The 21,692-nt window shown below is 40.0% G+C and overlaps 1 protein-coding gene across 12 annotated transcripts in view; it reads left to right on the top strand.

Annotated features, from left to right (window-relative positions):
• UNC80 (unc-80 homolog, NALCN channel complex subunit) overlaps positions 1-21,692 on the top strand; it is a 229,660-nt gene that overhangs the window by 133,660 nt on the left and 74,308 nt on the right. For all 12 annotated transcript variants that reach the window (XM_032403236.1, XM_032403279.1, XM_032403272.1 and 9 more), the window contains 6 exons: positions 182-382; positions 8,115-8,222; positions 9,862-10,000; positions 18,649-18,830; positions 19,331-19,462; positions 21,420-21,606. In XM_032403236.1, the coding sequence (XP_032259127.1) occupies positions 182-382; positions 8,115-8,222; positions 9,862-10,000; positions 18,649-18,830; positions 19,331-19,462; positions 21,420-21,606 (949 nt within the window). The remainder of the gene's footprint in view (positions 1-181; positions 383-8,114; positions 8,223-9,861; positions 10,001-18,648; positions 18,831-19,330; positions 19,463-21,419; positions 21,607-21,692) is intronic.

The following is a 21,692-nucleotide window of genomic DNA, read 5'->3' as shown; positions in this document are numbered from 1 at the left end:
TTTCGAGGTCACTTAACCTCTTCTTGTTTCAAAAAGCTCTTTTTATCAAGTGTGAATGGAGAGAGCCAAGAAGCCAAGTACATAAAGCCTTGTAACCCTTTGCTTTCTTGAGGGACTTAATGACTCACTGTGGTTTCAACCCTGATTGCCTGGTTGAGTCTCGGGGATGTGTGTGTTCCAGGTCATGATCTTGCTGTGCAATCAGCAGAGTTTCATCTGCACCCACGTTGACTACTGCCACCCTCACTGTTACCTGCACCACAGCCGCTCCTGCGCCCGGCTGGTCAGAGCCATCAAGCTGCTCTACGGAGACACCGTGGACTCCCTCCGGGAGAGCAACAGCAGTAGCGGTGCGGCTCTCCGGGGCAAGAAACAGAAAGAGGTGAGTGCAGGGGCACAGGGTAATATGCCTCTGATAGGGAAGACGATGTCGCAGCAATCTTTTCTCTGGAAATGCCAATTTCAGGTCACGGCAGGTGTATAAACCAGGTTACAGATCTGTGTGATTTCGAACAAAGATAGAAGGTGAGCAAAGAAAGACAGGTGCTTTGTCTTCATGTCCATGAGCACACATGGAATCTTTTCCCAGGTTTCATTTTATTTCTGGGAATGAATATGAATTTGTAGGGGTGGTGGTGATGAGTAGGGTATGGTGGTAGACAGAATAATGTCTCCCCAAGAGGTCGGTATTCTAATTTCTAGAACCTGTGAATAGGTTACCTTAACGTGGCAAGAGGGATTTTGCCTATGGGAATAAGGGGAAGTTATCCTGAATTATCCAGGTGGATTCATTGTCCTCATACGGGTCCTTATAAGTGAAAAAGGAGGTAAGAGAGTCAGAGTCAGAGAAGGAGATGGGACACAGAAGCAGAGGGTGATGCAGGGCCATGAGCCGTGGAATGGGGCAGCGCCTAGAAGCTAGAAAAGATGAAGAAATGGATGATTCCCTCGAGCCTCCAGAAGCAACCCAGCCCTGCCAATCCATTTTCGATCTGATCCGGAAAGCCGTAAGATAATACATTTGTGGTGTTTTGCACCACGAAGTTTCCTATTACATTGGTAATAGGAAACTGACATAGTTTATCAGTTCCCTATTAAGGAATGAGTAATAAATGGCCCAACTGTTCACAGATAAATAATAGAGTAATCTAGGTCAAATCAGACAAAAGGAAACTCCTTTAAGAAACTCTTACATTTTCTAAGCGTTCAGCCGCTCTTTCCTGACAAGTACACCGAGCAGCTGAGCTGGCAGGAGCTGAAGACAGGAACCAGGGCTGCCGTGCTCCTGCCAGGGGAGCCCCGGGTCACACACAACACGCGCAATGGCCAAGATGCCTGACCGAGTGCTTCTGGCTGGCCCTGCAGCTGCTCCTCACAAGTGGTTTTACAAAGAGATTTTGATATAATACCTATTCATTTCAATGAGCATTCATTGTGCACCTGCTGTTGGCACAATATGAGACCAGATATTCTGGGAGAAATAAAAAATAAATAAGTAGTATTGGAGGATCCTTCCCCTAAGGAGTTTGCAAGCCAGGTTTGGTGGGGTGGGGGTGAAGGTGATAAAATTCAAACCAAACAACTGGAGAATATGAGCAGTAACAAAAAATTTACGGTTGAGTCAGGCAGCAATTTGTAATGCTTTAGCACTCACAAAGGAATATTTTTTTTAATTATAATACAGTTCATTGAAGAAATTTGGGGTAATACAAGAGATCCGAAAGAAAAAAAAAAAATCTGTATTTCAGGCATTTCATAAGTGTGCCGTTTGCCTTCCGGGATAGGATCTTTTAGTATTTTTTTTCAAAGCACATATGTGAGGCTATAACGCAGGTATATATCACTGACAAAGGGCTTTTTGATTCTTATAAACCTTGTGCAAGAGATACTGTACTCCCCATTTTACAAATGAAAAAATGGAGGCTCAGAAGGGTGGGATTGTCACAGTTCACATCTGTAACATACATAGCTAGACTTTAATTTAGAAAGACGGAATATCAAATCCAGAGCTTTTTAACTAGACTCTATTGTGTCTCATGGTATTCAAACTACACATATTCTGAGGGAAAATCATCGGGGAATAGATCAATGTGGGTAACTTCATGAACTGTCAATGATGTCATAAAAAATATATGTATATATATTCGTGTGTATATATGTATATAGATATGTATATTTTTTTTATTTAGGTATGTTCTCCTTCATATAGAAATTCCCTTAGTTTTAGGAGAAAACCGTGTATGTTGGAAGTTGCAAAAATATACCAACCTAAATTAATGTTCATTGTTCACCATACATGCTCTGAGATTTCTTACTGCTCCAACTATACCTTCACCTGTAATCTGTATGTGGCCAAACCCAAACATCCTTCAAGATCCAACTCAAATGCCACCTCTTCCTTGAAACCATTTATGATCTTCCCAGTGTTGTTTTTTTTTTTTTAATTTTCATCTGGTTAGCTTTATTTTTTTTTTTTTTTTTTTTTATTATGTTAGTCTCAAACAATGATCTTCCCAGTGTTAACCCAGGGCATACTATGGTGGATGATTAATGTTATTTTCATTCCCTCCATCCTCTAAATTACAATGGCCTTTTTCTCATGCTTTTCTCATTCTTCATTCATTAATTCATCCATCCACCCATCCATCCATCCATCCATCCATTTGTATATATTCAACAAATTTTTAAAGAACCTATGGACATGCTGGGTCCATACCATGTGCTGAGTGTAATAATGGGCAAAAGAGATATGGCTCCTGTCTTCATATGATACATGCAACCTAGTTGGAGAGACAGACATTAATGCCTCAGATTGCTGTGAAATTGGGAAAAAGAAACACACTGTGCTGAGACAGCTTATGAACAAGACTTTGAACTTGTCGGGGGAAATCAGACTGCCTCTCCAATAGAGTGACAAATGAGTTTTGACTGAAGGATGCATGGATGTTAACTGAATACAGAATGAGTATGAAGGACGTGGCTGGAGGAGCAGGGACTGTTGAGCACGCTGCGAGGGCAGATAGAGACCAGACCACGTAGGGCCACCCAGGCGGTGGCAAGGATTTTAGTCTTTATCCTTTGAGTAGCAGCAAGCGCTGAGAGTTTTATGATCACTCTGCCTGCAAGATGGGGCCCCTTATATCCTTATTTCTCTTCTGCCACCTAATTATAAACTTGAACCTGGCAGTCTTGCACACTGTTTCTTATGTGATACCTACCAGAGTTCCTTTCTTAGAGCAGAGGGACAGTAAATATTGAACGGCCGAGTGGGCTGTCTAGTTCATGAGTGCCCTCTACCCCTAGCCCACCAAGGACATTGGCCCCAAGCAGCAGAAGAGGCTTGCCAACCTTAGGCATGCTTACATTTTAGAAAGACAAAGAGAAAGTAAAGCAAGAGTTAAATGTCCTCTAATCTTAACATATTTAAATTAGTCATGCAGGTGAAGAGCTGAAAAAATGTACTCAGTCTGCTGCAATAAACATTTTATTTTCAAAATGCCAGCCTCCTGTGCAAGCTCTTTTTTGTTCTCTCATGATGTTTCCGTTTCCTGGGCTGAATCTGTCACATAAATAAACAATTCCCACATTTCTAGGGCCAAAATGAAAATAGAGTAGGCAATAAATCAAGAATAAAAGCAGTGATTCTGATTAAAATGGAGCCTTATGAGCAATTGATATTTCATTCCTGTTTCCTTTTGAATTGGTTTTTATGGCAGGATATATTTGTGGCAACTAGTACATTTTGTAACCCGTGTAAGTCTGATCAATCTGCTAATCTACATTTCAGTGCTCAGAGACACACTGTACATCCTGTTAGTCTATTTTAGTGCACTTCCAAGCTTGAGGGGTTTGGTTTTTTTTTAAAGATTTTATTTATTTATTTGACAGAGAGAGACAGCCAGAGAGAGAACACAGCAGGGTAAGTGGGAGAGGAAGAAGCAGGCTTCCCGCTGAGCAGGGAGCCCGATGTGGGGCTTGATCCCAGGACCCTGGGATCATGACCTGAGCCGAAGGCAGACACTTAACGACTGAGCCACCCAGGCGCCCCCAAGCTTGAGGGGTTTTTATAAACTATGTATTACCTTCACCAAAGAATTCTTTGATTTTTTCCTCGTATATACGTGTCTTGTCCAATGCTATGTTCTAAACAGAGTAAATGTTCAGTTAGTGTTTGCTGATGAAAAAAAGGAGTAGATGAAACATTTTTTTTTTCCTTTCAGCCAAAAAGGATAGGAGGGTAAAAGGCGATACATGCCTGAAGAAGAAAGGGCACAGTGTCTGTAAATTCCGGGAAGCCGGTGCAAGTGGCAGGAGGCCAGCTGATTTCCTGCAGGACTAATATTTTTCCAAAGCTATGGAAAACACTGTTGTGAGACCGAGACCGGGCCCTAGGTCTTGATTTCATCTGCTAGAATGTCTCCCCTTTCAAATTCACGTGTCAAAGATGTGTGAGGCCCAAAGGTCTAGGTTACCTTTGCGGAAATAATTAGACTTCTCTTGGCATGAAATACGTTTCCGGGACGATCCCTTTCCCAGAGAGCTCAGTAGACTGACTCCAGTTTTCTTAAATTTTATTCCTTTTTTAATTTTTTTAAAGATTTTATTTATTTATTTGAGAGAGAGAGAGCACACAAGAGAATAAGCCAGGGGGAGGGGCAGAGAGAGAAGCAGACTCCCCACTGAGCAGGGAGCCCTATATGAGGCTCAATCCCAGGACCCAGAGATCATGACCTGAGCCAAAGACAGACGCTTAACCAACTGAGCCACCCAGGCGCCCTCAGTTTTCTTAAATTTTAAGTACCACATTATTTCCCAGTACATCCTCATTCATGGCATTTGTCTCCTTTTCTGCTTACCATGATTTTTCATTTGTTTGCTTGTTCGTTATCTGTCTCTCCTAGTAAGATACACTCTCCATGAGGGCAAGCATCAAGGGAGTTTTGCTCCACAGCACATCCCCAAAGGTTAGCCCAGTTCCTGGCATTTGGTTAAGTCCTAAGAAACACTCTTGAATTATTAAATGAATAAATAAATTTTTTATTTAAAATAATTAAGTATTATGCCTCTCTGGTCAGTAATCTTTTGTTGCAAGAAACCCACTGAAACTTGTTCAAATAGTTAAGAGTTTCTTCAAAGGACATAACAGAACCTCATGAAACCAGGGACCCACCAGGAAAGAGCCAAGCCCTAAAGGAATGAGAAGCAAAGCTGCTGTCCATATCAGAATGGGCATAGTTTCTCCTCTGCTTCTTTCTGCATCTCCATCTGCTCCCTCATCTCTGCCCCCTGACCAGCTTGGCCTGATTTGTTCATCTTGTATGTGACCTAAAAATCTCCAGTTTGCATCATCATTGCTCAGTCCCAGCAACCATCACCATATGAATCAGACTCTGTGTCCCTTAACTCCGTAGGACAGGAATTTGGTGGGCTCCACTCTTCCTCTTTGTGATCCAAACATCATGGGATAAAGCCCTGGCCAGTCAGAAGATTGGTTGTTTTGCATTGCACATTTAATCAATAGTGGTCAGAATGAAGAGAGAAGTCACAGAGCCAGATATGGTGAATATATGTCCAAGACATACACAGAGAAGAAAATGTCAGTGGTCCGAGATCTACACCATGCCACAGCGAGCATGCCCCAGGATCCCTGCCACCTCTTGGAGCTGTGTAGCTGCCTGCCATGGACCATAGCTCCCTCTGGGAGATTGACTCAACAATGAATGCCATCTTCTACTGGTGATACATTCTGTCCTTTGGTCTTGGATTACTAGTCTTGGGTTTCTTTACAGGTCCCAGCTTGATGTGTAATTCCAAACAGCATATGCAACTTATGTCCAGCGAAATTTCTTACTCTTCCATGAAACACTAATAACAAAAGATGCCTTCAGAACTAGCCTCCTGCTCCATCCAGCAACTAGCTCTCTTCTAGCCAAGTTTTACATCGAGTTATAAAAGCCAAAAAGCAAATGATGATAGGCTTGTCAGTCTGACTTAGGAGTCACACCAGTAGAGGGACTTGAGGACTTTCACAGTGTTACCCAAGTGCCCATCACCCAAGTACGCACCTTTGATACGTACCTTTCAAGCCTTGACAAGTCACTCAGAAGACGTGACTAGCCCATCACCCTAGAGTGAAAGACCTGCCAGTTCCCTCCCCTTTCCTCTAACACAAGCATCCTAACGATGATGAGGCACCAGAACACATGATGCTTCCCAGGGACTATTAATTATCTGATAGCTGAGAAGCTTGACATGTAGCTTCTGTCGCTAGTAAATAGGATTAAACAATCCTGCATTTCCAGAGTGTCAGAGGCAAACATGAATGTTCACCCTCTTTCTTCTAAGCTAGTATCTGCCTGATTAAAAAAACCTATAATTTAACCAAGAGGTATTGTTCAAAAGTAACCCTGAAAAAGACAAAATGTCCAGCCGGAGGAGAAAGGGTGAAATATTAACAAAATTTGAAAATCATATTTTAAATCCTATTTTGAAAATCATATTTAATAACCTGGGGAAATATCATAAGATCCTAACGAAATGAGTTGTTTAAAATTGTAAGCCACATAAATGACGTCCTCACCATTGTGCTAAGATCCACAGAATGAAAAAAAAGGCTGAAAGGAACAAAATAATGGCTGTCACTGAGTAAAAGATTATAGGGATTTTTGTTTTCTTCTTCCAAGTTTTTCTGTGTTTTCCAGACATTCTGCACTTTGCACATATAGTTTTATAAGTCGAATAAAAGAGTTGCCCCTTTTAAAATAACTTGACTTTTTAAAAAGGAAGTTAAACACACCCCTACATTTATATGGAAAATGATTGCCATATGATTTTAGAACAGTTTCCCAATTATAAAACAGGCATGGATCTTGCTGTATATTGTTTTTACATCCACAGGAAAAAAAATGTAATGCAGGATTTATCTCCTCAAATGATATGTGTTCCCAAGTATGTGCCTCCACGTTTTTATCTTTAGAAAACACAGCAAGAGCTCTGATTCATTTGTTTCGAAGTAGATTCATTCTAAAAGTTCATTCCATACCAGTCACACACCAGATGCATTGTCTTCTGTCTTTTTGTCAGAGTTTTGAAAGACTTTCTTGGAACATTCATGTACTTTTAGATTTGTCTTTTCTTCCCAATTATCCATCTATAACACTGTGAAGCTCTGTTCAAAAATTCTTAAGGATTTCCGTTTTTTCCTCAGCTTTGAGGGAGAAAGTGTTTCATTGACATGGAACTGGAAAAACAAATGAGCATTTATTCTGTGTAGAAGGATGGATTCCTTCTTTGCACAGCCCGGAGTGCACAAGGAGGAGCAATCAAGACTCGGGATAAATAAACGAGAGCCTGTCACCATTAGGACCGATCATTCTCCCAGCTGCTCTGTCCCCACCATCCCCTGGCATTTAGGGGGTTGGAGGAGGGAAACCCTGTCTCCTCTGTGTTTATGCAGAAGTCAGTTTTCTTCTGGACCCTGGTTCAGGAGACAATTTGAAAAAAGAGCTGCTGCCTCCTATAGACGAGTATGGTTTTTTGTTTTTTAAATGAGTTTTGTTTTTTTTTTTAAGAAACCATTTTACCTTATAACTCAGGCCTAGATAATAAATGCTCTGAACTTGTACTTCCTTGATGAGTCTTTTCTCTTTTACTTCCTAACAGTCCTTTAGGAAATACATTCTTTCTTCTATGACCAAATGGCCAGGGTGTAACATCCAAACCTGTAAAGGGGGCTATTAGATAGAGTGGGTTTTAACTGACTTAATTTTTTAAAAGATGTGTGTTTTTAACAGTTTCATGGAATATAACTGGCTCTGAAACAGAAGTCAGGAGAGCCCTGTCCTTTTTTAATTCTGCTCACAGCCAGCTTTGTGACTTGGTCAAGTTATTCTGCTTCTTTGGACCCCAGTTTCCATCGTAGCTAAATATCTCTGAGCTCCCTTTCATTCCAAAATTAACTGTTTTTATCACTTTCAGGTGTGGGCCTATAAAGAGATTTACATCGTCCCTCCCATTAGATGAAAATGGTTGTTTGGAGAATTTGGGGGGAAACAACCCGGCTGGCTTTTGAGAGAAAGCAACACTCTTCATCACTTATCTTATGTTCTTTTCAGTGCTCAGAGAAGTCATGCCTACGGACGCCTTCTCTAAAGAAGAGAGTTTCAGAGGCCAACCTGGAAGGGAAAAAGGACTCAGGAATGCTGAAATACATCAGACTGCAGGTGTTGACCGCTGGATCAGAAACGTTCATGGAACAGTAATCGGGAGGGGGCGCCAGATATCCCGTTTACAACGCTTGAGATGTCCAGAGCCACTCAGCACAGTGTTAGCCTGAAGACCCCTTTAATTGGTGGGGAAGAGTGCCACCAAGTGTGCAAGCAAAAAAAATCCCTTCTTGTTAGCCAGCCAGCTTCCACAGAGACAGGGCTTGGGGAGCTCGGCTGGAGGAGGCTGGAACCGTGCCTCCTCCCACTCACCCCACTCCATGGAGCCAATCCCCCACCAGTATGTGGTGGCGATGCTCACCACTCTTAGAATGTGATTTTCTGGGTTCAAATCCCACAGCTGCCGCTGTGGCTCTGGGACCTTGAGCAAGTTGCTTAATTTCTCTTGCTCTTAGCTGCCTCATACATAAATAAAATGGGGATTATAACACTAGGCCCATTTCAAAGGATTATTGCATGGATTAAAAGAGACAGTATATTTATCTACTTATGCAGTATTTGACACACTGTTATATTGTTATTACAACCTAACGTTTAAACCATTACATTGTATTCCCAGGGCAGGGGATGGGGCGGGGTGGGGGGTGAAAAACAGCTTGTTTTTCTGGAAAGATTTTTTTTCTTTAATGATTTATTTCTTTATTTGAGAGAGAGCACGAGCAGGAGGGGCAGAGGGAGAGAATCTCTAGTAGACTCCACACTGAGCATGGAGCCCCATGTGGGGTTTGATCTCAGGACCATGAGATCAGGACCTGAAGGGAAACCAAGAGTCTGTCACTTAACCAACTGCACCACCCAGGTGCCTCTTCTGAAAAATTTTTAAAATGGTTAAAGACCTAGACTGTCCACAACCTACATTTATCACCTGAATAATCTGAAATAATGGGGACACCTAGGTGGCTCAGTGGTTGAACATCAGACTCTTGGTTTTGGCTCAGGTCACGATCTCGGGGCTCTGGGCTTAAGCCTTGCCTCAGTCTCTGCGCTCAGTGGCGAGTCTGCTTGTGATTCTTTCTCTCTCCCTCTTCCTCTGCCCCTCCCTCTGCTCGCATTTGTGCTTGCTCTCTCTCTCTAAAATAAATAAAATCTTTAAAAAATAAATTATCTGAAATAATGGATTAAATAGGATGTTTGTGGCCTAATCTAGGGCAATAACCACAATATGCAATATTTCAAAGGGAAAATGTCATCCAAGTTTACTGGCTTAGAAAACTAACTTTCTGAATGGAACTCCTTTACAAATTTGAGGCTGCCCATTGTCTTCAGTGGACATCAGCTCCTAACAGAAAGGAAAAGGGGATGCTTTGAAAGTCCACCAGCACCTTTAACACAAAGATATATTGGCTGGAGTCTTTCTTTTCTCATAGAGCTTATTCTATAGTTTATTCCTTAGGTGGCTGCAAAATAGTTTTTGTGGTGAAAGCATTATAAAATTAGTATATCTTTTGCAGTTATACATCGACTAATAAGGTATAAAGTTTATTATACACCATGCCAATAAATATGCTATCATTTTAGAAAGTATTTTAAGGTCATTTAAGGAAAGTAGGGAATGGAAGTGGTACTTGGGTTTCAAGAGGAGTCCAGCAGTCAATGTCTTCAATGATTTTAAGATGTGACTTCCACCTTTTCCCAGGTGATGAGCCTGTCGCCTGCTCCTTTATCACTGTTAATCAAGGCAGCACCAATTCTGACGGAAGAGATGTACGGAGACATCCAGCCGGCTGCCTGGGAGCTTCTGCTCAGCATGGATGAGCACATGGCAGGGGCGGCAGGTAAAGAAAGATCACCCACGACCCTGGTCGCCACTCATCCCAGCATTTAAGAAAGAGATGCATCCATTCCCTTTCACACCGAGGTCAGATGGACAACAATTGCTAGAACCTTAGACAGAGCTGGACACTATAGGGAGGGAGGCTGAAGTGCTAAGCACACCCTTTACTTTTTACCCCAGAGTCTGCACAAGAGAGCATGTCTCTCTGAACGCATTGCCAAATTATAAAAAATGATTTTCCCCGGAACCGATATTGTCACTATATTTCACAAAAGAGAAATTCTTTTTGTGTGTTGTGATTTCCCAGATTTACCGTGAACCGCCATCATGAACTTTATTAAATCATTCACAAGTGATGTTTTATATCCAAATTACAGTATTAAAACAAATTTGTTGAAATTTAGATGACCTATCCAAAGCCACATAGCTAGGAAAAGGTACGTGCAAAATGTGGGTTCTTCACCTTTTTCCACTTCTATACATACTCTTTTAGTCATATAGAGTCGTTTTAATTGCAAAATGTATGTGGTAAAAATTCAAATAATACAGAAGTGTATGAAGCTAAAAGTACTTTCTCTCAATCACTCTCGGTGACAATTTTTAAGTTTTTCAGGAATCCTTCTAGGGTACACTATGCACATATATATATACGAAAGTACCAGCGTGTATGTTGTTTCTTTTTTCACACAAATAAGACATACCATAAAGTCTTTTGAACTTTGCAGTTTTCCTTTATATCTAGAAGATTTTTTTAAGAGTTTATGTGAAGAAAAATTTATCCAAATCAGGCAGCACCAAACTAGGAGTGTTTTAGAAGCACTCCACCAACAGGAGCCCAGGGAGAGGCTTTTACAGAAAAAGGACAGAAGCAAAGTTAGGCAGTTACTGACTGGCTGTAGCTAAAAGCCTAGTTTGGCTGTTTGTGATTGGTTGTCCTTAGCATTATGATTTGTAACCCTGAGGCGTTTAGAAGCTTAGATTTCATTTCCTTACATAGGTCACCACAGGATTAGAGCCACATCATGTTAATGGTCTCCTTATTTAATTAATTTAACAATTACCCCCTCTTGGTCATCCTCTCATACATGAGAGATCAACCAAAAATTTGGTATTAGTGCCACTCAGTCAGATAGGGGTTACGTTGCTCTTGTCTCATTATGAAACTCATAGGTTATGATGTCAGATCCTTAAAACAATTGTTTTTGCTGTTCATCTCATTGTCCATCTTCTTTCTGCTTCTCCAAGCACAGTGAGACCATGTAATATATGGTTGATGGTTGTGAACATGCATTTAAGATCATTGAGAGAATGTTAACACACCAGGGAGACTACAATGAGAACTATTAGGAATTTAATGCCAAGAGACTGAAGGATGCGTCTCAGCCAGGGTCCCCATGAACCAAGCCACTTGGTATGAATAAGTTAGGAATATACCTGTTCTAGCCAAGTGGCTTATTTGTTCATTTCTTGTATTCGCTACAATACCAGAGGTTTTGATCCAGGTGCAGCAAGGAGTATTTTATTATGGCACAGCAGATTCTGTGTTCAGCCGAGAAGTAAAGCAATTCTATTATCTAAAACCAAGTTAGCAAGAAAATAGAGAGATTCTCTTGTGCAGCTATAGCTTTAGCAGTAGATCCAGCCATAGCGGCCAGAGTTCAGGAGCACTGTCTCTCCTGTTCATCAACAGAGAAAAAGCAAGCAGCAAAAAGGCAACAGGAATGAAGGTTTAATATCGGAGATGACGATCTTGCTCTGGGATCTTGGGAGAGTTGTCCCCAAGATGCCATCTGCATCTGAGGAGGAACCTCCCTAGTCCATTTTAATTTTAGATCTCCAGCTGGTGTGCAGTTTCAAGAGTTTAGAGGATCTCTTTTTAATGAGGGACTTCATTCAAGTCCCTGAAGTTTGGCTGCCATCTGGGTAGTAAGGAGGAGCTGGTATGAAACGTCCTTCCAAGGACGTTTCAAGGGCAGTCTTTGTTCTTAGTGATTCCAAATCAGAAGGTGGGAAACATTAGTTTGGGGAGTTGTAGCCATATATTTGAGGAAACTAGAAGAATTCAAGATCCAGTTTGGTATACAGATAAATAACGAAACATCAAAAACGATGAACCGGACTAGAATCTGATATCCACAAGTGTTACAATTTTTTATTGAAACACAATTTTTTCTCTACACTCACCCTCATTTCTATCAAAGATAATCACAGGAAGGCTGATTTATTTGCAAAAATAAGTCTAGTCTCATTAAACCTGGCCTGATTATTTATCTAAGTACAGTAGGAAGAGTGATTGATCCTATAGGCTTTTTTCAAATCTGTTTTGCTGGAACTTTTTGTAAGGAATCTTAGATTGGCCTTTTAAAAACCTCTCCAGGTGAAGAAGCCAAGTGAAGAATTCACCATTGGGCTTCACCTGGAATACCTATAGATTTGGCTAAATTCCTCTCTTCTTGAGGTCCTCAGGATATCTTGAGTTTCCTGGGCCTGCCGGGAGATGGCCTTCCTTACCCACCTGGTAAGGCTGCAGGGAATCCTGTAAGCAATATACCAGGCCAATTTTTCCAATGAGTTTTTATTGGCGCCATAAAGTCAACCTTAGTCCCTTAAAACTGTCTGGTCATATCTGATTTTATGCATCTTCTCAAATACAACATTCCAGTCAAAACCTTGGTAATAAAACCAATGTTTCCAGTTGCACCCTGTTATTTGAAAACAGGTTCTTATTGAACTTATGCAAATAATTATATTGTCATGAAAATAAGAATACTGAATGAATTTCTGAATTCTGGAGGAATCAGTAAGGAGAAAAAGTAAATGTTTCCATTTTATTTATAGCAATATACTTTATAAAATTACTGTAAGTCATAGATAGCTTAAGAGAAAAGAGAAAAAACATTCCTTTAAATCTGGAAAAAGAAAACATTAAGGAACCAGCAATGTTTCAAAGAAAAAGGGTTAAAAAAATTATAATCACCCTCATTAGTCCACTCAGTCTCATATCATTAATTCTTGTTCTACTTGAATTGTTTTTTTCCATTAGTGCTGGAATTCTTAACCAGTTCAATTTTATGATATTACCATGAATCTTTCTGAAGATGAAGCACTTTCATAAAAGCATCAGAGTAAAACAGTAACTGTCTGTAAATAACAAAAAGACCTTTAAAAAAGTAGCCATGATTAAAGATCTGATGAGAGTTCATTTGATAAAGAAATATAGTTATATCTTTGGTACACAATAATTTAGGATAATAATCGGATGAGAGTATTGACAACTTCCTAGAAAATAGGAACGATTTCTGAAATACCTATATTAGTAATATATTTCCATACATCTATAACTTCAGAAGTTTATTGTCAATTCTTACTCGACAGTGCTTCCACATAATTTAACATGCCAAATAAACCTAGTTTAACATCTCTCTTACAAGGTGAGAGACAAATTCTTTGAGGTTTTCTAGGGACCCTCTGGGAAAACTCAAAGTTACTTTGAAATCAAAGAGACTTCATTTAGAATTTGATTTTGGGAAGCTGCCAAAATGTCAAAAGGTTTGAACATTTGAGTAAATAGGATCTCAGATCACTATGAAATAATACTTAATTATCTACTTAACTAAAGCCAAAATAGATTTTAAAGGCAAATACAGGGGAACCTGGGTGGCTCAGTGGGTTAAGCATCTGACTTGATTTCAGCTCAGGTCATGATCTCAGGGTCATGAGATGGAGCCCCATGTGGGGCTCTGCACTGGGTGGAGAGCTTATTTAAGATTCTCTCTATCCCTCTCCCCACCCCCCTTCCTCTCTCTTTCTCTCTCTTAAAAAAAAAAAAAAAATGGGTTTTCTTAAGTGATCAAAGACCTGATAAAGACAACATGAAGCACAGTAAATTATTTTGGTAAGACACAAAACCTTTGCTTTCCAGGTAGATTACTCAAAAGGTAAAAAAAACCAAAAAACACTTTTCACAATCTTTTATGAAAAGCAGACCGATAGTCCAAGAAAAGTTTGGTTTTTCAGCCGAGACAAAACCAAATTCTAACTTTTTTATCAGTGTGTTTTTAATATTAAAACTCATTATTTAAAAACTTAAATACATCCATTCCAACTTCAGTCAGCTTAACCACATGTCATATTTGCTTTCCAATATTCCTTTTCTACCAATTTTCTACAATTTTTTTCATACCCATTCAGATTTTGTTCTACGTTTTTTAATCTTCCTCATTCTGGAACAACGGGTCATTTTACTTTACCTACCTATTTTTCATCCTTATTATTTCTAAGTTTTAATTACATATCTTGATTAGGGTTCTTAACCCTTAGAATCCTTTATTCCTAGTGATAACTAAGAAGTAAGCAGTTGTGGACTGTGATAGTAGCATTCTGTGGATTGGCAAATTTATTAATACATTTCACAATTTCTAGAAGTATATTCTTCCTCATAGTAAATCTTACATCTACTAATTCTTAATAATGTTTACCCATGAAAATTTCTTAAGACACGGAACAGTTCATCATTTTAAGTTCTCTTTCTTGCTGATAAATTCTACAACAGAGATAACGTGAGTTCATTTGGCTTTTAGTAAACCTATTAGAATAAGAGTATTATATAATGCTGATAACTTTGATAGTATTGTTTTAATTAAATCAACAAACTTAAACTAGTTTTTATTTATCAAAGATTATTCTAGATCACATTGATGTAGGAAAGACATTAGGGTTTGAAGCCAACAGCCAAGGAAGAATTTCTTGAGACATCTTTGGTGCAAAGAGGTGGTTTTATTAAAGCACGGGGACAGGACCCAGGGGCAGAATGATCTGCACTGGGGTCAGGAGGAGTGGCCCATTATATACTTTCCTGATAAGAATTACCTCCCTGAAGTTTGCATTTCAAGGGAAAAACCAGATACAACACTTACATCTCAAAGGCATAGAGAAAGGATATAAGTTTCTTCAAGAAGGGCTTTTGTTTCCTAAATCCATATTTTTCACAATATCTGAAAGCCTTTTCAGATGAATAGGGGTTTGGAGATTGGTAAAAAAAGGATAGTTGGGCTTTGAATTGTTTCTAGGGCTGCATTTCTGTTTTTGTAAAGACTCGATTTGTTAGACAGGTACAGTTGGTAATTCCTCAAAGGACTGGGATATAATTTAAATGTCAAGATGCTTACCCAGCCATCCAACTACATTATCCTCAAATCACTTCTTTATATCCCAGAGAAGATCTTCAACTAAGATGGAAATCAAAAGATTCCCAGGTTCTAGATTTACAGCTATTTCTTTGGAATGTTTTAGTAAATCCTTCCTCAATGGCTTCAGAATGTTTTACTTTCCCTCGGAGCACATAGCTTCATTTTGCCTTAGGAGAGGAGGCATTAAAAACAAAAGTTCCTATCAGGCTCTGAATATCAGTTTCCAATTTGGCCAACTTCTGACCATAGAGCTACTTAAAAATAAATCCTTTTGAATAACTGGTCAGGTTTCATCTGGGACAAACAGTAAATATTTCTGGCAGTATTGCACAATGCCGTGGACACATGAGGAGGCAGAGATGATGCAAAAGATATTTCCCTCCCAAAACCCAGAGCTACCCCCAAGTATAGTGAGTGCCTGGCTGAGACTGCTTTCTCTCTAGGGCACTTCATAAATGGATAAGCTTCTCTAAAATAGTTAAAAGTTATCCACTGGGGCTACTGTCATTACCTTTGATAAGGTGAACCTACTTGTTCAGCCTTAAAATAAAATTTTATTCACCTGAGGCCTCATATTGGACCAGTCTGGTTTAGTTCAGACCCAGTCTGACCCCGGACCCAGCCCAATTTCTAAATCTGAATCAGTCCTCAGAAGCCAGTTTGACCCAGGCTAATTCTGGCCAGTTTTCAGACCCAGTATGGAAAAAGAGACGCTGGGACACCTGGGTCGCTTCGTCAGTTAAGTGTCTGGTTCTTGATTTCAGCTCAGATCATGATCTCAGGGTTGTGAGATCCATCTCCAAGGTTGGGCTCCACACCCAGCTTAAGACTCTCTCTCCCTCTCCCTCTGCTTCTCCCCGGCTCCTCCTCCGTCTCTCTCTCAGAAAAAAAAAGAAGAAGAAGTTAAAATAAAGTCTGCAATGTCAGGGGCTCCACAGGTACCTATACCTGGTTGTTTATTGCTCCTGGGGGCCATCGGGGTCTCCTTCGGTTCCCTCTTATGACACCAGAACTGTTAAAAGATACACTGAGGTATACTACAAATTTGAAGAGTTTATTTGAGCAAAAACCAATTCAAATGAGGCAGCCCCAAACGAGAAGTGGTTAGAAGCATTCCCTAGGAGACCATTTTTTAGCATTAGCTGGAAGATTCACCTCATTCTTTTTAATGCCTACCAAATATTTCGTTGAATGGTCATAACAATTTATTTAACCTGGACTACTAATGGAAATTTTGGTTTATTAACGGCTTTTTATACTACATTGCAACAAATGTCTTTGTAAAATATTTCTGTTTGCATTAAAGCTTGGATTTTTCTTCTCTACCACATGTTTCTGAGAGAGAGAGTACAGGGAAAGGCACGCTCCTCAAATATGAGACATATGGAAACTTCCGTGGAAGATATGAACAGGTAGACTGGGCTTTAAGGAAAGCTAGAAGGAAGAGGATGGTGTATGCAAAGCCACGTGGGGTGTGGAAATGCACGGGGCTTATTTGGAAAGCCTGAGGAAGAATTGAGACTGGGGTGGCTTTTGTAGAGGGGTCCCCAGTCCATGGTATTAGACAAGTGAGTGGGACTCAGATTGTAACAGCCCTTGAATAACACTCATAGGAGTATGGACTTTCCACTGAACTGTGGAAAACCACTCATGGGTTCTAGAAAAAAGAGTAGTGTTGTATATACAGTATGCATTGAATATGGCAGCAATGAGTAAAGCAGTTCGGTGTTAGATGGTTAGGAGATGTAAAGTTGGTGACATGACATTAAAGCTAATGAAAAAAGGGCAAAGGTAGACATAAGCTTGGGAAAAAATCTGATCTTTGTGGCAGCTGAAGCAGTGAGCACGGATGGGATTTCTGGGGGAAGAATCTATGGAATAAAGAGCAGAGAGATGGGTACTAAGCCATTGGTCTTCCATACCTTCAGAGGACAGGCAGCCAGCAGCATACCCTGGGAAATGACCAGAAAAGTAGAAGAGCTCAACCTCAAACCATGCAAGCAAAGGATAGCTCTTCAAGGGGATGGTCATGAAAGTGTTAAAAATGAAAAGGAAACAAATGCTATAAAAAGTACCACTGGATCTACTGATTAGTGAGCATTATAAGAAAATTGCTTCGGTGCTAGGAATGAGGTAGATAAAACTCCAACTTGCAATGATGTAAAGAGAGACCGTGGTATTTAAAAATTGAGACAGAACAGAGCACGCTTTAAAGAAAAGAAAAGAAGGGAGAAAGAGTGGAAATTTAAGGAACTAGTTGGATAAAGAAAAGGCTTATCAAACACTAATGGTCACAAGAGCTAACATTTCTTATAGAACCATAGCACACGGGTGCTCTTACTTGATCCCCGTAACAACCATTTTATACGTGAGCAAACTGCAACTCAGAGGGTTGAAGGGACTTATGCGAGTGCACACAGATCAGAAGCAGCGGGGCCGGGACACCAAATCCAGGTCTTCTGACTGCACACATAGATGTCCCTCCCATACGCCACATTGCCTCTAGAAAATAAGACACGCTTTAGAAGCGTGTAATACTCTTCACGTCACAGAGCTCTTTCTCATACATTATTTTATCTTATTCTAACAACAAATTTGGAGACAGGTATCATCATCATCATCATTGACATTCTGCCCCTAAAGAAACAGAGGCTGAGAGAGGTGGAGACGCTCTCCCGGGAGCACAGAGCAGAGAGGTTTCAGAGCTGACACTCAACCCCGGCTGTCCTAACACAATTGTCTGAGTATGTTTTGATGATCCAGGAAAAAGTACAAGAGAATTTTAAATTATGTTTTTATGACTGACACTAGCTCATCCATCTATGCTACAGAGTGTATTTTTCTGCCCCGTTATTCATTAACTTTGTAACTTATTGTGGCACTTGACCTTTCTCTTACTGATACTTGACTTTTCCCGAAATTAAAAAACAGCAATGGTGTTATGATTCATGAAATCTCTTTTGGCTTCTTGATCTCTTCTATCTCTCAGAAGGGTGGAGGTTTCTAATACAGTCTACAATGTGGATTTTATTTTTAATATAATGTAACTGGGACAGTTTTTAATGGACATTTTTTGCACTGTCCCAGGATGACTATGACATGATTCTTATCATTTCCTAAAATGGATATTTCAGTATATCATTTCCTTTTTTCATTTGCTTCCTCTCACATTCACTTTTCACTCTGAGCCAAAGGAAGCTTTGCTTGGAATGAGGTATTCTACGGAAATATCATGCTGCCGTTGCCTTCCCCAGACACTGGAAGATTGTGGATGGCACAAAGGATCATGTTTGGTTTTCAGCGACTGAAAGAAGATTTGCTTTCACCAGTGCTGGTGGCCTGGCTCCCTTAGCTCAGGAGTCATTTTCAGGAGACAGGAACAGCTCCCTGCTTCTCCCCATCCCCCGGGACCAAGCAAAATTAAAAGATGTGTAGCTGATGATTTGTTGGCTGTCTCTAGCTGCCATGTTCCTGCTGTGTGCGGTGAAAGTCCCCGAGGCTGTGTCTGACATGTTGATGTCCGAGTTCCACCACCCAGAGACAGTACAGAGGCTGAATGCCGTTCTCAAGTTCCACACGCTCTGGAGGTTTCGCTACCAGGTCTGGCCCCGGATGGAGGAAGGAGCACAGCAGATTTTTAAGGTGAGGGATACTTCTGCCATAGGAATTAGATTTGCAAACCCGACCCAAGGCTTCTTTAAATCCTTGAGCCTCAAATCTACAGTGTATAGCCTAAGAGATGCTTCTTTTTTTTTTCCCCTCTGTGATTATATAAGTAAAACTAACTCATATACGAATGAATTCTTGTTTTAAAAAATATTGAAGTAAAAAAGAGTGGTAGAGCAAGAAAATCAAGTTTCTATAAGCCATCCCCAGAGGTATGCCCACAAAAGGTTGGGGTATAATCTTTCAGGTACTTTGATATATTTATACAGATATTTTTTGGAGGATGGGATAATTAACACAAATAGAGATCATATAGTTGAAACCCTTCATTTTTTTAGTGAGTAAACTGAGACCCAGAGACGTTCATCCTGTGCTTTGTAACATCATGTACTCTAAAAGATGATTTCATAATTATACTTCAGACTCATTCTAGCTTATTTTCCATCTTACCTCATTCTTCTGATGTCAACTAACAGATCCCGCCTCCCAGTATAAACTTCACCCTGCCCTCACCAGTGCTTGGAATGCCATCTGTCCCAATGTTTGACCCCCCTTGGGTCCCTCAGTGCAGCGGGAGTGTCCAGGACCCCATTAATGAAGACCAGTCTGTGAGTAACAGGCACTTTCTTTCTCATCTCTTTAGGCTCTGTGGTATCCATGTAAGAGAGAAGGACAATGAGTGCATGAGACAATTTGTTCATTCTTGTCATAAGAATGTCATAACACAGAAAATTAGCCATGAGAGGTCTTTGTTCTTGTGAATAGAATAGAAGGAACTAATATCCAGTAGTGAGCATTTGCAGACCTCCAAGCCAACACAGTTTTGTTCTATGGTCACAGTAGCAGCCACCTTTTACAACTGTTAAAAGCATTAGCCATTGATTTCTTGGCCAAGGGTAGCACTTTTGTCTCTAGTTACTATAAAACAAAGATATTCGTCTAACCTGTAATACCTAAGCTACCCAAAAGGTAATGAGGTTGACCCTGGGTGAATAAGAAAAAGAACTGAGTTGGCAGCACTTATTTCCTTGTTGGGACTTTGGTCTGTTCTTCATTTTGTTGATCATTAGTATCATCATCGCAGATATCACTCCGGGACCTCAGATCTTGTGTACTCTAATAAATCAGTGCTGCATGTAATATAATTCATAAGCAGTTAAGTTTAGAAACACTGTCCATTCATAAAGAAGAACCAAGAATGTGTGCCTTTTGCAAAAAATGAGTGCAAAATATGCCTTTTTCACTTGTTGAATTTTCTGAATTACAAGAATAATGTAGACAATATGGAAAATCAATAAAAGGAAAAGAACATGGATGTGTTCTTTGGCCCAAATCCATGACTATCTTCTTGCACAAATTCCCATGGAATTTAGGGCAATTGGTATATAAATATTAAAGATTTTTTGATACACCACCCAAAATAGCCCCAGGAAGGTTTTACCATTTTACCCATATACAATAGAACAGGAAAGTGTGTCATATTTATTCAAATTAGCTAGTATTATTTTTTTTAATGCCACTTTGAGTGGCGAAAAACAAAGCCATTGTGATTCTTTAAAAAGTCACTTGGATATATGAAGTTAGGTTGAACATTTTTACACATCACACTTTTGCTAGGCATTTCTTTGGAGAACTGGTTGAGCTCTTGACTTGTGAAAATGTTTATACCATAAATTCAGCTTCTGAATCACTGGCATAAGGATCTTTGATTTGTCTCCTGTACAGACAATGGATTCATTTGAGCCAAGTACCTTCTCTATCCCAAGGTCGCAAGGAATTTGAAACCAAGACCCCTGATTCTTTATCCAGTTTTCTTTCTCTCATTCCACAATTCTTACCTTACCTTAATATAATAAATCAGCTTAACCCCTGGCATGCAAATAAATTGCCATGTGGCTCATCTAATGCCCTTAATTGCTACTGTGCCATTCAGCATAGGAAACCTTTAGTCTTATGTAAAGATCCTGTATTCAACCTCAGTAACCCTATCAACTCTCATAATTTCTATTCACTTTGTTTCTACAAATATTGTTAAGTATTTGCAGTGTGCCACTCTATTTATCTACAATAATTAAGTATTTACGGTGTGGTAGACACGAGATACAAAAACGAAATAAATCATATAACTAATTGGTTTATGTGAGAGATCCCATTCCTCCTCCTCTCGTGGTTCTCTCTCTTTTATTAACCTATGAAATAAATGTCCTTTATTTAAAACCATTTCAAAAAGTTGTGGAAAGGAATAGAGTATTAAAATTCTTTATCTGATTTGAATGTTTAAAGACTGGATCATTGATATCACCCCAAATTCTAAAGGTGAAATCCCAAAACTTACAGATATTCTTGAAGAATTATTCTGATTGAATGCAAATGAGTAGCTTAGTTACACACAACCTGGAAACCTGGCAGAAAAACAAACAAATGGCCATGAAACTAAATCATGGGTGCCCTTCCATTTTCTGAGGACAAAGTGCCACGTTTGTGTAATTCTATGGCAATACTCTTTGTGGCTGTGACCTTGTAGAGCAGTTTCTACAAAATAAATTGGTCTTCGTGTCTCCATAGAAATCCTTTTCAGCCCGGGCTGTGTCCCGCTCCCATCAGAGAGCAGAGCACATCTTAAAGAACTTGCAACAGGAGGAAGAGAAGAAACGTCTTGGTAGAGAAGCCAGCCTCATCACCGCCATCCCCATCACCCAGGAGGCTTGCTACGAGCCCACCTGCACACCCAGCTCAGAGCCAGAAGAAGAAGGTGCCCCCTACACATGGGACTTCCTGGGGGGCTAAGTTACAGGAAATGGAAAGGACTAGCTTTGGAATAAACAGTAACGGTTTTAT

The sequence above is a fragment of the Phoca vitulina genome, unplaced genomic scaffold (assembly GCF_004348235.1).
Source record: "Phoca vitulina isolate PV1807 unplaced genomic scaffold, GSC_HSeal_1.0 scaffold1, whole genome shotgun sequence".
Taxonomy (NCBI): Eukaryota; Metazoa; Chordata; class Mammalia; order Carnivora; family Phocidae; genus Phoca; species Phoca vitulina.
The sequence above is the reverse complement of the archived record's forward strand: the minus strand, read 5'-3'. Positions and strand labels throughout refer to the sequence as shown.